Here is a 14,553-nt window from a genome sequence, read left to right as displayed (position 1 = left end):
AGGAGCAGTATTATAGTAGTTATATTCTTGTACATAGGAGCAGTATTATAGTAGTTATATTCTTGTACACAGGAGGCAGTATTATAGTAGTTATATTCTTGTACATAGGAGCAGTACTATAGTAGTTATATTCTTGTATATAGGAGCGGTATTATAGTAGTTATATTCTTGTATATAGGAGCGGTATGCCTACAGTTGCTTCTTGGGAAAACAGTGATTGCAGTTTTCAATCCTGCTATTCTCAATGTGTGCACAATAACATGTAACATTTGGCCTCTGCGATAATTAATAGCAGAAAATATGGTACATGAGGCTGTGTGAAGTGAATATCTGGTGCTGATGTCTTCATCCTGATCACTGTCCTGGCGCTATATGAGGCTTCTCCTGGTTGTCTGTCTACAGGATAGAAAATACGTCTCTGATTGATGGGGTCCAACCGCTGGGGCCCCATGTTCAACCAGTTGAATGGAGCAGTGGTCACTGGTGCATGCTGCTGCTCCATTCGATTCTGTAGGTGGTGGCACAGTTTCTGCTCAGAGACCTATAGCAACACAGTAGGACGGGTAGATAACCGCCAGTCACTTTGGTAGGACTTTGGGTGGAGATAAGCGCATGTATCATATATGGTAGGTCCCTCTTACATAAATAGGACCCTACATTTTGTAATCTTCACCTAATTCCACTCCAGGACTAGATGCCACCGACAATATCTAGCAGTAAAGAAAGGGCATAAATATTAATTACTTCCATATTTATTGCCCATAGGACATTAGTGCTAAATTATGGAAAAGCCCTTTAAGCTCCCTGCTATAATCTGTGGCTGTGAAGGTCGGTATAGAGCGGCCAATCAAATTCCAGCTTATTTCTATAAAGTAGTTTTGTAAATGAAAGCTGTCTACTGATTGGCTGTTATAGACCACGCCCCCGCTAGTAGCGCTGCCAGGGGCTCGCGGCCAGGTGTGAAGGAACCCGGTGGAGAAGCCCTGCGGCCGTGACCGGAGCCGGTGCACCGAGTGTCCTCCGCTGTCTGGTGGAGGGCGGGGCTTAGATGCAGCAATAGGAGGAAACTACATTTCCCAGCATGCGGCGCGCACAACCCTGGTGCCAGAGGCCAGTGGAGCGATGACAGCTGCGGTGGCAGGATGGAGACGGGTGAGAGCGGGCGATACCCACAATGCACGGGGTGGGGGCTGTTGTGTTATGGTGGGGTATTACTGTATACTGGGGGTGGTGTGTGCACTGGTCTGGGGTATTACTGTATACTGGGGGTGGTGTGTGCACTGGTCTGGGGTATTACTGTATACTGGGGGTGGTGTGTGCACTGGTCTGGGGTATTACTGTATACTGGGGGTGGTGTGTGCACTGGTCTGGGGTATTACTGTATACTGGGGGTGGTGTGTGCACTGGTCTGGGGTATTACTGTATACTGGGGGTGGTGTGTGCACTGGTGTGGGGTATTACTGTATACTGGGAGTGGTGTGTGCACTGGTCTGGGGTATTGCTGTATACTGGGGGTGGTGTGTGCACTGGTCTGGGGTATTGCCGTATACTGGGGGTGGTGTGTGCACTGGTCTGGGGTATTGCCGTATACTGGGGGTGGTGTGTGCACTGGTCTGGGGTATCGCCGTATACTGGGGGTGGTGTGTGCACTGGTCTGGGGTATCGCCGTATACTGGGGGTTGGTGTGTGCACTGGTCTGGGGTATCGCCGTATACTGGGGGTGGTGTGTGCACTGGTCTGGGGTATCGCCGTATACTGGGGGTGGTGTGTGCACTGGTCTGGGGTATCGCCGTATACTGGGGGTGGTGTGTGCACTGGTCTGGGGTATTATAATGTACTGGGAATGGTGGGGAGCACTACTTTGTACTCTTGTCTGGTTTTTGGGGTGTAACATTCAGCGCCTGCCTGTCAGCCGTAATCTGTGGGTTAATGACCCCCAGTATTCACTGCACTGATCGTCTTCCGGTTTCTCTGTCCTTGCAGGGATCTGCAGCCATTAGAGCCCCCCCCCCCACGTCATCAACCAGCTCTTCTAGACTCCTGAATGGCAAATCTGTCTAGTGATAGAGGTGACGGAGCCTTTCAGGGCTGTAGAAAAGCTGGGTGTCATGGCGGCCATATTGATTGAGAATCTCGTCTGTCCTTGGTTTGGGGACTTACCATTAGGGATGAGCGAATTTCATATTTTGAAGTTTGGGTTGTGGCATAATCTGAATTGCGTTATAGATTCCGTTACCATGGACCATAACGCAATTCCATGACGGAATGCATAACGGAATTCCTTTAAAGGCATTTCGTTATTCATTCAGTCATAATAGAAGTCTATGGGTACATTCACACTAGCGTTTTTCTTTACCGGCGTTGAGTTCCGTCCTAGGAGCTCAATACCAGAAAGAACTGATCAGTTTTATCCCCATGCATTCTGAATGGAGAGCAATCCGCTCAGGATGCATCAGGATGTCTTCAGTTCAGTCACTGAACAGCGTTTTGGACGGAGGAAATACCGCAGCATGCTGAGATATTATCTCCGTCCAAAATTCCGGATCAGTTGCCGGAATGCATTCATTTACATTGAAATGTATTAGTGCCAGATCTGGCAATAAAAATACCGCAAGGCATTCAGTTATGCATTCCGTCATGGGATTGCGTTGTGGTCCGTGGTAACGGATTTCATAACGCAATTCAGATTATGCCACGACCCAAACTCGAATTTGAAAATATGAAATTCGCTCATCCCCTTAACATGTTGAGGCATGTAATGGGCTGTAAATATGGCGACCGCACCAGTGACATAGTTATTGGGGGCCGAGTCGTGGTCAGTACCCCATAGGATTGGCGGTTGCATGGCGACTTTCAGTCATTCGTGAATCCTGTTATTTGTTCCATATGAGGAGCAAAGTCCCAAGTGACTTTAGCACTCTGTGGTGGGGGGAGGGGGCAGATGATGCAGCCGTCTGCCCCAGTGTAACCCATGATCTATGCCGTATCTTCCCGGTTTACGCCTGTCACGCGTCTCCCGCCCCGTCATGAGTTGCGCATTCTGTTTACAGGATAAGGAGCCCTTTGTCTTGTGTCGGATTTGAGGCCCGGTATAGATGATGTCCTGTAAGGTCCAGCCGGACTAATGTGGGAACCCTGGCACCCGGGACCTTTTAGCTTGCTGTCAGGGAATTGCCATTCTAGTTGTTGTCTGATACACATGATCCGGCGGAGTCGACATCTCTATAAGTTGGACCCTGGTGATGGAGGGCGCTGGTGGGATGTGCTACCATCAATGGTGTCAGTGACCCCATAGCAGGGGGGTAGCGGTCTATTCTGCACCATTGTGTGTCCCCTTTAAATTGATGCGTCCATAATCTCCCAGGGGAACCAGACTACAGCTCAGCGATTACAACATTTCAGAAGGGGAAACTTGTAATTTGAGGAAAGTTTCTTGTTGTGACACGACCTGAGTCAGCAGCGGATAAGCGGTCCGTAGCGGCATAGCCAGTTAAAGCTTTAGGGTCTGCAAAATCTGCCTTTGGTCGTCAATGGAAAATCTGCGCTGTGTGCACATAGCCTTACAGGAGATTGAAACGTCGACCTGCTTGGTCGCTATGGGCAAATGCTGCGCAGGTAGGCTAGGGGGCTATACGGCGTCGTGTCCTACCCATGTTGCGCAACATTTATTTTAGTGACAGTCTGTGGTGTCGCAAAAACTCCATCCAAGTTGGATTTTTGTGCAACTGTCGCATTGTGACGCCAGAGATGTTCAACCAGCGGCCCTCCATCTGTTGCAAAACTACAAATCCCAGCATGTCCTAATAGCTGTAGGCTGTCCAGGCATGCTGGGAGTTGGTTTTGCAACAGCTGGAGGGCCGCAAGTTGAGCATTCCTGCCATAGACTATAATCACAATGTCGCAATGTAGTTGTACCCCTTTTCGCGTGAAAAATGTCACCGTGTAGCCCTAGCTTTACTTTTGCGCTAGATCAGACATGCCTCGTCCCGCGTGTTCCTGATGGCCTGGAGACATGCATCCCCAGCCGCGTTCTGTGTACTTAGATCCACGTTATATTTGATGCATGCAGTGCAGGTGACACCGGAGGTAAGTAGCCTCCCTGGTGCAGGGAGGACATAAGTAGCCCGGACCTCATGCAGATCGCCGTACTGAGCTGCAGCTGACATGCCGTTGTAGATCTCGCCTGCAGGGGGCAGTCTTTCACCTTCACTATATCCTAGAAAATGGATTCGCAACCTTTGGCCCTCCAGCTGCTGTGAAACTACAACTCCCAGCATGCACACTTACTCTGCTATTCTTGTAACTCCCATAGAAGTGAAAGGAGGATTCTGGGAGTTGTAGTTTCAGAACAGCTGGAGTGCCGGAGGTTGCTGATCCCTGTCCTAGAACAGGGATGTCAAACTTGTGGGGCTCTCCAGCGAAACTGCAACTTCCAGCATGCCCTGATAGCTGTCAGCTGCATGATGGGAGTTGTAGTTTTGCAACAGCTGGAGGGCCACGATGCTCAATCTGTATTCTTTTATGATGCCGGTCAGCGCTTTCTTTTGGGGGTGGCTAGTCTTTTGAGGGGTGCTGGCTTCAGTGGGCTCAGTCGGGTGGTTGCTGATGCGCGTGGGAGCTCCATGGGTTGGTGATTGCTGCTTTTAATGGATCCCCAATTTGGCGTGTCTTTTTGGGGAGTCCTGTTGTCGGGGTTATCCTCTTCTCTCACATGGGTTGCACGGTGCATTTTCTATTGAAGCTCAGCAGCCGTCCGATATTTCTGGTCTACAGATTATATCTGGGAGGTCACGTGGCCCTTGTGAGACGTGGAGGGGAGGACGGGGTCGCATTGTGCGCATTGTGCTCGGTTTGGAAAGTCGCAGCTTCGTCCTCTTTTTAGATCCTTTTTTTTGCTTATTATTTGGCGCCATTTCAGGGAGTGTCCACATGGCACCGACTGTGGAGTAGCACACTCCCATGGCACCTCATTATCTTAGAGCTTCCTCTAGTCATCCTGAGCTTCCTGGTTCATGACTGATTTTTAGGTCATTTTCCATAAGGGAAAATAAATTAAGGATCAGTGAGAGGATGTTGGGATCTGGAGTTGGCATTACCCATTTTTGGTGCGTTTCTTACTCTTTTTAGCATTAGTGGGGAGGGGGGGGGGGGGGGCTGCCCGCAGCTGTATACGACGCTGTACAAATGCGGTAATTAGGACTTTTTTTTGTTCCTTTTTTATTTTCTCATTGATATCATTTTTTATTTTTTTTTAACAGCGATTTTTGAGAATTGAGGACCGTTTCCTCATCACCCATGTATGATCCTATCAGTGAGTCCGTCCGGGGAGGTGACATTTGGTAACTGTGCTGTCATAGCTGTAACGTGTCCATTTAAAGGGCCAGTAACACTAAGGTCCCTTTCACACGAGCGTGATTTCCGCGCGGGTGCAATGCGTGACGTGAACGCATTGCACCCGGACTGAATCCTGACCCATTCATTTCAATGGGGCTGTGTACATGAGCATTGTTTTTCACGCATCAGTTCTGCGTTGCGTGAAAATCGCAGCATGTTCTATATTCTGCGTTTTTCACGCAGCCCTGGCTCCATAGAAGTGAATGGGGCTGCGTGAATAACGCATTGCATCTGCAAGCAAGTGCGGGTGCGATGCGTTTTTCACTGATGGTTGCTAAGAGATGATGTTTGTAAACATTCAGTTTTTTATCACGCGCGTGAAAAAACGCATCAAAACGCATTGCACCCGCGCGGAAAAAACTGAACAACTAAACGCAATCGCAGACAAAACTGACTGAACTTGCTTGCAAAATGGTGCGAGTTTCACTGAACGCACCCTGAACGCATGCGGCCCCAATCCGCAACGCCCGTGTGAAACCAGCCTAAAGCTGGCATGGAGTCACACGTGGCAGATTTGTTGCAGAAATTTCTGCTACTATGTCATTCCGCTAAATGGAGCTTTTAAAAATAAATAAAAATAGGTCCGATTTTCAGCCTTGGGCTTTGTTCACATCTCCGTCAAGGAGATCCAGCAGAAATGCCAGTTATCAGTCGGACAAAACAAAACATTGCATGCACCTGGTTTTGTCCAGCTGAAACCTAGCGTTTATGCCGGAAAGCGGCCTTATCAACACCGGACCCCGTTACTTTCAATAGGGATCCGGCGGTGAAGTGGAGAATCCGGCAATATCAGATCCTGCGAGATCCAGCAGGCTGCTCTGTGCAGGGACGCTCTGCCAAATCTCCTTAAGGGCTCATGCCCACGAACGTGTTTGCCCTGTGCATTTGCTGTGGGCCCAAAATTGTGGTCCGCAATGTGCAGGCACCGTCAAATTTACGCTGCGTGTGGATGAGACTTCTTCACATCTTATCCACTTTGCTGGCACCGTACAACACCGCTGTTTCTGCCGCGCGAATATCTGCAGGAGTGTCTTCTACGTGGGAACATACCCTAAGGCCCCTTTCAGATGAGCGAGCGTCTCGCTGCGGACTCGCCTGAACTTCCAGCACTGCCGGGGTCGCATAGCATTATATTGCTATTATGCTATAACCCTTAGGCTAGGTCTACACGACGACTTGTGTCGCGCGACAGATAGGCCCTAGGGCAGAACTACACTGCAACATTTGTCACGCGACATTTTGTCCCACCAATGTCGAGCAACAATTTTCAGAATTATAGTCTATGATGTCGCAAAGCGATGTACTGCAACAGTCGCAGCATGTTGCAGTGCGACACCATAGACTATCATTATAAAAATTGTTGCGCGACATTGATGGGACAAAATGTTGCGCGACAAATGTTGCAGTGTAGACCTAGCCTTACAGTTCTGGAATGTATTGGACAACACTGACAGCATTATGTCAGTGTTATCCAGTACATTTCAGACCTTTAAGGGTTACATAGCGTCATAAATCAATATAATGCTATGCAACCCCAGTAGTGCTGGGAATTTAGGCCGGGTGCCTCGCTGCGAGACGCTTGCTCGTCTGAAAGGGGCCCAATAGTGCAGCACCTGGAGGTTCCCGGCACTGGAGATAGGTGACCGAATTAGTGATCTTGGGGGGTCAGGGAGGTTCCTTCACTTCCATCCTATTGAACATGACAGCTGGCTGGTAACAGAAAGCAATAGACTGCATCCAGCTGCGCAGTAATGGACGAGAAGGCGCGCAGGGTCCCAGTAAGTAGCATGGCAGCATACTGGTGGGTAGAGGGCACAGATGCCTCGTTCGTAGCACGGATCTGGCTCTTCAGAGATAAGCACTCAGCTCCTCCAGGATTTGATTTGCTTAATTGCTCCAGGGACATCAAATAAGTGTCCTCTTCATGCCGGATGTTCCCAGCCTCCTAGCAACGCGGCTCATGTGTCGCGCCGGATAATTACTGCTGGAGCGGCTTGTCTGGTAATAGAAACGATGGAGCGTTCGCCAGCTTACCTGGCGAACATTGTATTTTGTATTTTAACCTAATTAGTGACCCCCAGGGAGTATACAGTAAGGCTACATTCATATTTATTTATTATTATATATATTTTTTTTTTTTACAGATTAAACAGTTTTAAAAATGTACAGCTAATGTTACTTTCACACTTGCGGCAGAGAGATACGGCAGGCAGTTCCGTCGCCGGAACTGCCTGCCGGATCAGGCAAAACGTATGCCAACTGATGGCATTTGTAAGACTGATCAGGATCCTGATCAGTCTTAAAAATGCCTGATCAGTCGAAAAAATGCATTTGAAATGCCGGATCCGTCCTTCCGGTGTCATCCGGCAAAACGGATCCGGCATTTATTTTTTTTTTACTATTTTTTTTTCAGTCTGCGCATGCGCAGACCGGAAGGACGGATCCGGTATTCTGAATGCCGGATCCGGCACTAATACATTCCTATGGGAAAAAATGCCGGATCCGGCATTGAGGCAAGTCTTGAGTTTTTTTCGCCGGAGATAAAACCGTAGCATGCTACGGTTTTATCTTTTGCCTGATCAGTCAAAACGACTGAACTGAAGACATCCTGAACGGATTACTCTCCATTCAGAATGCCTGATCAGTTCCTTTCCGGTATAGAGCCCCTGTGACGGAACTCTATGCCGGAAAAGGAAAACGCAAGTATGAAAGTACCCTTAAAAGTAAATGTATGGGGGGAAATAATTGAGCCCGGGAGCCCAGCCTAAATGGCTCTACTGAATACAAACACTGGAAGCTTTATTAAAAAAATTCAATAAAATCATGGTACTGAACAAATTCTGGAGGTTGGGGCTGATTCATAGGACCGTTCCCAATTCGGGAAACACAGCCCGTGTGTCGGCACTCGGCTGCATCTCTCCCATTACCGACCGCGGCTCCCCTGACCTGAACTAACTGCATCCTAGGCAGTTCCTATCTGACTGTGAGTCTGTTGTACTGTACTCACATGAGGCGCATGGTACATGGCCCCGTATATTGCACACGGAGCAGGATTAGGTTCAGAGGCTGACGTTGAGCCCTTAACAAAATGTCCCCCCCCCCCTTACTCCTGAGGTTCGCTGGAGATTTGGGCGGGTTAAAAGGATGAATTCGCACACAGCAGATTTTTATTTATTTTTTTCGGAAATTCCAGTGTGTCCCTTTCATCTGAATCCATGTCTTTGCTGTCGAAACAGTTCCTTTCACATTAATGGTTCTGATTTTGTCGGGATGTGCAGGATCGGGATGCGGAGAGGGGGATTAAATGTGTTTTCCGGAAGGAAATTATTGGTGGGGTTCCGACATTACTGACCTACAGAGAAGTTAAAGGGGTTTTCTGAGAGTTTATTTATATATATATATATATATATATATATATATATATATATTTTTTTTTTTATAACTTCTCTAGATAGGTATTCAGTATCTGATCGGTGGGGTCCCACCCCCGGGCTGTTTAAGAAGGCCCCGACGCTCGCAGTAGCACTGCGTCCTTCTCCCTGCTCCCCAAGCACAGCGCCGTCCATTGTATTGTGGCTGTGCTTGGTATTGCAGCTCAGCCCCATTCACTTCAAAGGGGATGAGTGGCGCCCAGGTCATGTGACCAATGAACGCGACGTCACGCGGTCAGGGCAAAGCAACAAGAGGGCAGCAGCGCTGTTGTGAGCGCCGATACCTTCTCAAACATCTTATCTGCAGGGATCCCGGGTGTCGGACCCCCACCGATCGGATAATGATGACCTATCCAAAAAATCGGTCATCAGGAGAAAAAATAAATAAATCTCGGAAAACCCTTTTAATGAGCTTCTGCTCGGTGAATGAATCATTAACCCAGATCTACTTTGTGGAAGAGGAACCTTCCTTTTATAGATCTATAAAGAAAAGCTAACAAAAAGATAATTACAGGTCGGGACTTATAATCGGCCTGCTTAAAGGGACAGCACTTCATCCTTTCATCCTGTTAAAGGGGTGATCAGGAAGTAGAATATTGATGACTTATTCTCAGATAGGTCCTCAGTATCTGATTGGTGGAGGCCCAAAACCAATCAGCTGTTTGAAGAGGCCGCAACCACAACAGTGGTTGTGCTTTGTATTGCAGCCCAGGCCTATTCACTTGACCGGGACTGAGTGGCACCTAGACCATGTGACCAATGAACTTGGAAGAGGCGGCAGCGCTCACCGGCGCCCCACGGCCTCTTCAAGCAGCTGGACGGCGGGTCTGCCGGGAGCAGTGGCGGATCCAGAGCCTGGTCTCGGGAGGAGCACTTTCAGATTATTTTCTGTCCGCCGCCACAAAACAATGGTGCTTATGGAACAGACTACACAGTGTAGCGGTATACTGTATATTGTGTGGCACAGTGTAGCGGTATATTGTGTGGCACAGTGTAGCGGTATACTGTATATTGTGTGGCACAGTGTAGCGGTATATTGTGGGGCACAGTGTAGCGGTATACTGTATATTGTGTGGCACAGTGTAGCGGTATACTGTATATTGTGTGGCACAGTGTAGAGGTATACTGTACATTGTGTGGCACAGTGTAGCGGTATACTGTATATTGTGTGGCACAGTGTAGAGGTATACTGTATATTGTGGGGCACAGTGTAGCGGTATACTGTATATTGTGGGGCACAGTGTAGAGGTATACTGTATATTGTGGGGCACAGTGTAGAGGCATACTGTATATTGTGGGGCACAGTGTAGAGGTATACTTTATATTGTGTGGCACAGTGTAGCGGTATACTGTATATTGTGGGGCACAGTGTAGAGGTATACTGTATATTGTGTGGCACAGTGTAGAGGTATACTGTATATTGTGTGGCACAGTGTAGGCTACATGTGTATAACAAACCTAGACCATGTGACCAATGAACTTGGAAGAGGCGGCAGCGCTCACCGGAGCCCCACGGCCTCTTCAAGCAGCTGGACGGCGGGTCTGCCGGGAGCAGTGGCGGATCCAGAGCCTGGTCTCGGGAGGAGCACTTTCAGATTATTTTCTGTCCGCCGCCACAAAACAATGGTGCTTATAGAACAGACTACACAGTGTAGCGGTATACTGTATATTGTGGGGCACAGTGTAGAGGTATACTGTATATTGTGGGGCACAGTGTAGAGGTATACTGTATATTGTGGGGCACAGTGTAGAGGTATACTTTATATTGTGGGGCACAGTGTAGCGGTATACTGTATATTGTGGGGCACAGTGTAGAGGTATACTGTATATTGTGGGGCACAGTGTAGAGGTATACTGTATATTGTGGGGCACAGTGTAGAGGTATACTGTATATTGTGGGGCACAGTGTAGCGGTATACTGTATATTGTGTGGCACAGTGTAGAGGTATACTGTATATTGTGGGGCACAGTGTAGAGGTATACTGTATATTGTGTGGCACAGTGTAGAGGTATACTGTATATTGTGTGGCACAGTGTAGGCTACATGTGTATAACAAACATTTTACATGAAAACGTAGTTACTTGGCTTGACCCTTGGGGATCTCGGACGCCACTTCCACACTTTGGCCGGGGTCTCGGCGGAGCTGATCTTGTGTTTTATCCTAATGAGAAATATTTCATAATAAGGATTTGGAGAAGAAGCAGAGGGATAGCAGAGCAGGGAGAGGCTGGTGCTGCTACTAGGGGGTCATACCATGGTGGAGTAATAAAGCCCACCATAATGCCCCCCAGTAGAAATAATTCTCCTTATAATGTGACAGTGCAAAAAATACCCCCTTGTAATGCCCCTAGTTGAGCTAATGTCCCCATGGTGCCCACATAATGTGCCAGTATAAAATCCCCTTATATAGTGCCCCTAGTAAATGCCCTCATAGTGCTCCATACCCTCCTTCCTCCTAGTGCCCCCCATAATGTACCAGTATAAAATGCTCCAGTAGAAGCCCTCAGTGTCCCCCATAATTTGAAAGTATAAAATACCCCTTCTTAGTGCCCCCATGTAGATGACCCCATAGTACTCCTCTCCCCCCTTCCCCATAGTACCCACCATAATGTGTCCCAGTATAAAATTGTACTGTACAGAGTGCCCATATAAAATACCCCTTCTTTGTGGCCTCAGTAGATGCCCCTATAGTGCCCACAATCATGTGCCAGTATTAATAACAGCCCCCCCATGTGCCAGTATTAATAACAGCCCCCCCATGTGCCAGTATTAATAACAGCCCCCCCCATGTGCCAGTATTAATAACAGCCCCCCCATGTGCCAGTATTAATAACAGCCCCCCCATGTGCCAGTATTAATAACAGCCCCCCCATGTGCCAGTATTAATAACAGCCCCCCCATGTGCCAGTATTAATAACAGCCCCCCCATGTGCCAGTATTAATAACAGCCCCCCCATGTGCCAGTATTAATAACAGCCCCCCCATGTGCCAGTATTAATAACAGCCCCCCCATGTGCCAGTATTAATAACAGCCCCCCCATGTGCCAGTATTAATAACAGCCCCCCCATGTGCCAGTATTAATAACAGCCCCCCCATGTGCCAGTATTAATAACAGCCCCCCCATGTGCCAGTATTAATAACAGCCCCCCCATGTGCCAGTATTAATAACAGCCCCCCCATGTGCCAGTATTAATAACAGCCCCCCCATGTGCCAGTATTAATAACAGCCCCCCCATGTGCCAGTATTAATAACAGCCCCCCCATGTGCCAGTATTAATAACAGCCCCCCCATGTGCCAGTATTAATAACAGCCCCCCCATGTGCCAGTATTAATAACAGCCCCCCCATGTGCCAGTATTAATAACAGCCCCCCCATGTGCCAGTATTATAACAGCCCCCCCATGTGCCAGTATTAATAACAGCCCCCCATGTGCCAGTATTAATAACAGCCCCCCCATGTGCCAGTATTAATAACAGCCCCCCCATGTGCCAGTATTAATAACAGCCCCCCCATGTGCCAGTATTAATAACAGCCCCCCCATGTGCCAGTATTAATAACAGCCCCCCATGTGCCAGTATTAATAACAGCCCCCCCATGTGCCAGTATTAATAACAGCCCCCCCATGTGCCAGTATTAATAACAGCCCCCCCATGTGCCAGTATTAATAACAGCCCCCCCATGTGCCAGTATTAATAACAGCCCCCCCATGTGCCAGTATTAATAACAGCCCCCCCATGTGCCAGTATTAATAACAGCCCCCCCATGTGCCAGTATTAATAACAGCCCCCCCATGTGCCAGTATTAATAACAGCCCCCCCATGTGCCAGTATTAATAACAGCCCCCCCATGTGCCAGTATTAATAACAGCCCCCCCATGTGCCAGTATTAATAACAGCCCCCCCATGTGCCAGTATTAATAACAGCCCCCCCATGTGCCAGTATTAATAACAGCCCCCCCATGTGCCAGTATTAATAACAGCCCCCCATGTGCCAGTATTAATAACAGCCCCCCCATGTGCCAGTATTAATAACAGCCCCCCCATGTGCCAGTATTAATAACAGCCCCCCATGTGCCAGTATTAATAACAGCCCCCCCATGTGCCAGTATTAATAACAGCCCCCCCATGTGCCAGTATTAATAACAGCCCCCCCATGTGCCAGTATTAATAACAGCCCCCCCATGTGCCAGTATTAATAACAGCCCCCCCATGTGCCAGTATTAATAACAGCCCCCCCATGTGCCAGTATTAATAACAGCCCCCCCATGTGCCAGTATTAATAACAGCCCCCCCATGTGCCAGTATTAATAACAGCCCCCCCATGTGCCAGTATTAATAACAGCCCCCCCATGTGCCAGTATTAATAACAGCCCCCCCCATGTGCCAGTATTAATAACAGCCCCCCCATGTGCCAGTATTAATAACAGCCCCCCCATGTGCCAGTATTAATAACAGCCCCCCCATGTGCCAGTATTAATAACAGCCCCCCCCATGTGCCAGTATTAATAACAGCCCCCCCATGTGCCAGTATTAATAACAGCCCCCCCATGTGCCAGTATTAATAACAGCCCCCCCATGTGCCAGTATTAATAACAGCCCCCCCATGTGCCAGTATTATAACAGCCCCCCCCATGTGCCAGTATTAATAACAGCCCCCCCCCCTTGCAGTAAAAGTATTGTATATATAAAAAAAAAACCACATACTTACCTCCATGTCAGCGATGCAGGCCTCTTCTGGCCTGTGTCCCGCACTGTATGGCTCAGGCGGCGCGATGACGGCCTCTGATAGGTTGCCGGCCTAGCGCCGGCAACCTATCAGAGGAAGGGAAAGGGACACGCCTCTCACTCCCCTGCCGCAGCATAGACATCTGTATCTCTGTCCTGAGGACGCCGATACAGATGACTGGAGATAAGCGCTTCCACAATGGAAGCGCTCATCTCCCTGTGCCCCGCCGCCGCCAGCTCGGGGGGGGGGGGGGGCAATTGCCCCGTTTCCCCCCCGTTCCCCCCCCCCCTGGATCCGCCACTGGCCGGGAGTTGGACCCTCGACAATCAGAGGGTTGAAATGATGAAGCGCTTCCCCTTTAAGTGGGCCAATCCTCCATCCTAAATGTTTGTTATTCTTTATAATCTACAAGATGGCGCTTCCTCTTCCACAGTGTAAATTTGGGTTAATGATTCGCAGAGCAGCAGCTCATTAACGTCTCTGGAGGCCAATAAAATATAATTAATGTCCTTGATCTCATATATAAGATTCTGTTAATCCGGCGCTCAGTAGTCTGGAAATCCTTTGACTCCATTGTGCGACAGGCAGTCCTATGCTGGATTAGCAGCAGATTGGCCAGTAGTGTGGCAGGCAGGTCATAATGGAGCGGCAACGCACATACATGACAGTGGGGAACAGGGGGTCCCATGTTCTTATGATCAGCCAGAGCGCCAGCTGTTGGACCCCCGCTGATCAGATACTAATCCTCTATCCTGTCGATAGTTCATAGGTGTCTGTAATGAGACAACCCCTTTAAAGGGATTTTGAGGTATCCAACAGTTATCACCTGTTCACAGAAAATGGGACGTCTGACCGCTGGGACCCCAACAATCCCGAGAATGGGGGACCCTGTGTGAATGACCACTGCTCTGTTCCCTTCTATTAGATGGGCATGTAGTGAATGCAGTGGTGCCCACCCTTTTTCTGGTGATTAGTGGGGGTCCCAACAGTCAGACTTCCC

General features: G+C 48.7%; 1 protein-coding gene across 1 annotated transcript in view; it reads left to right on the top strand.

The window, feature by feature from the left end:
• The first annotated feature begins 992 nt into the window (after nucleotides 1-992).
• The window catches only part of ATP13A2 (ATPase cation transporting 13A2), a 64,560-nt gene continuing 50,999 nt past the window's right edge, over nucleotides 993-14,553 (top strand). Inside the window, exon 1 of the mRNA XM_044282508.1 lies at nucleotides 993-1,152. Coding sequence (XP_044138443.1) covers nucleotides 1,143-1,152 — 10 coding nt within the window. The 5' untranslated portion in view covers nucleotides 993-1,142. The remainder of the gene's footprint in view (nucleotides 1,153-14,553) is intronic.

This window comes from Bufo gargarizans, chromosome 2 (assembly GCF_014858855.1).
Source record: "Bufo gargarizans isolate SCDJY-AF-19 chromosome 2, ASM1485885v1, whole genome shotgun sequence".
Taxonomy (NCBI): Eukaryota; Metazoa; Chordata; class Amphibia; order Anura; family Bufonidae; genus Bufo; species Bufo gargarizans.
The sequence above is the reverse complement of the archived record's forward strand: the minus strand, read 5'-3'. Positions and strand labels throughout refer to the sequence as shown.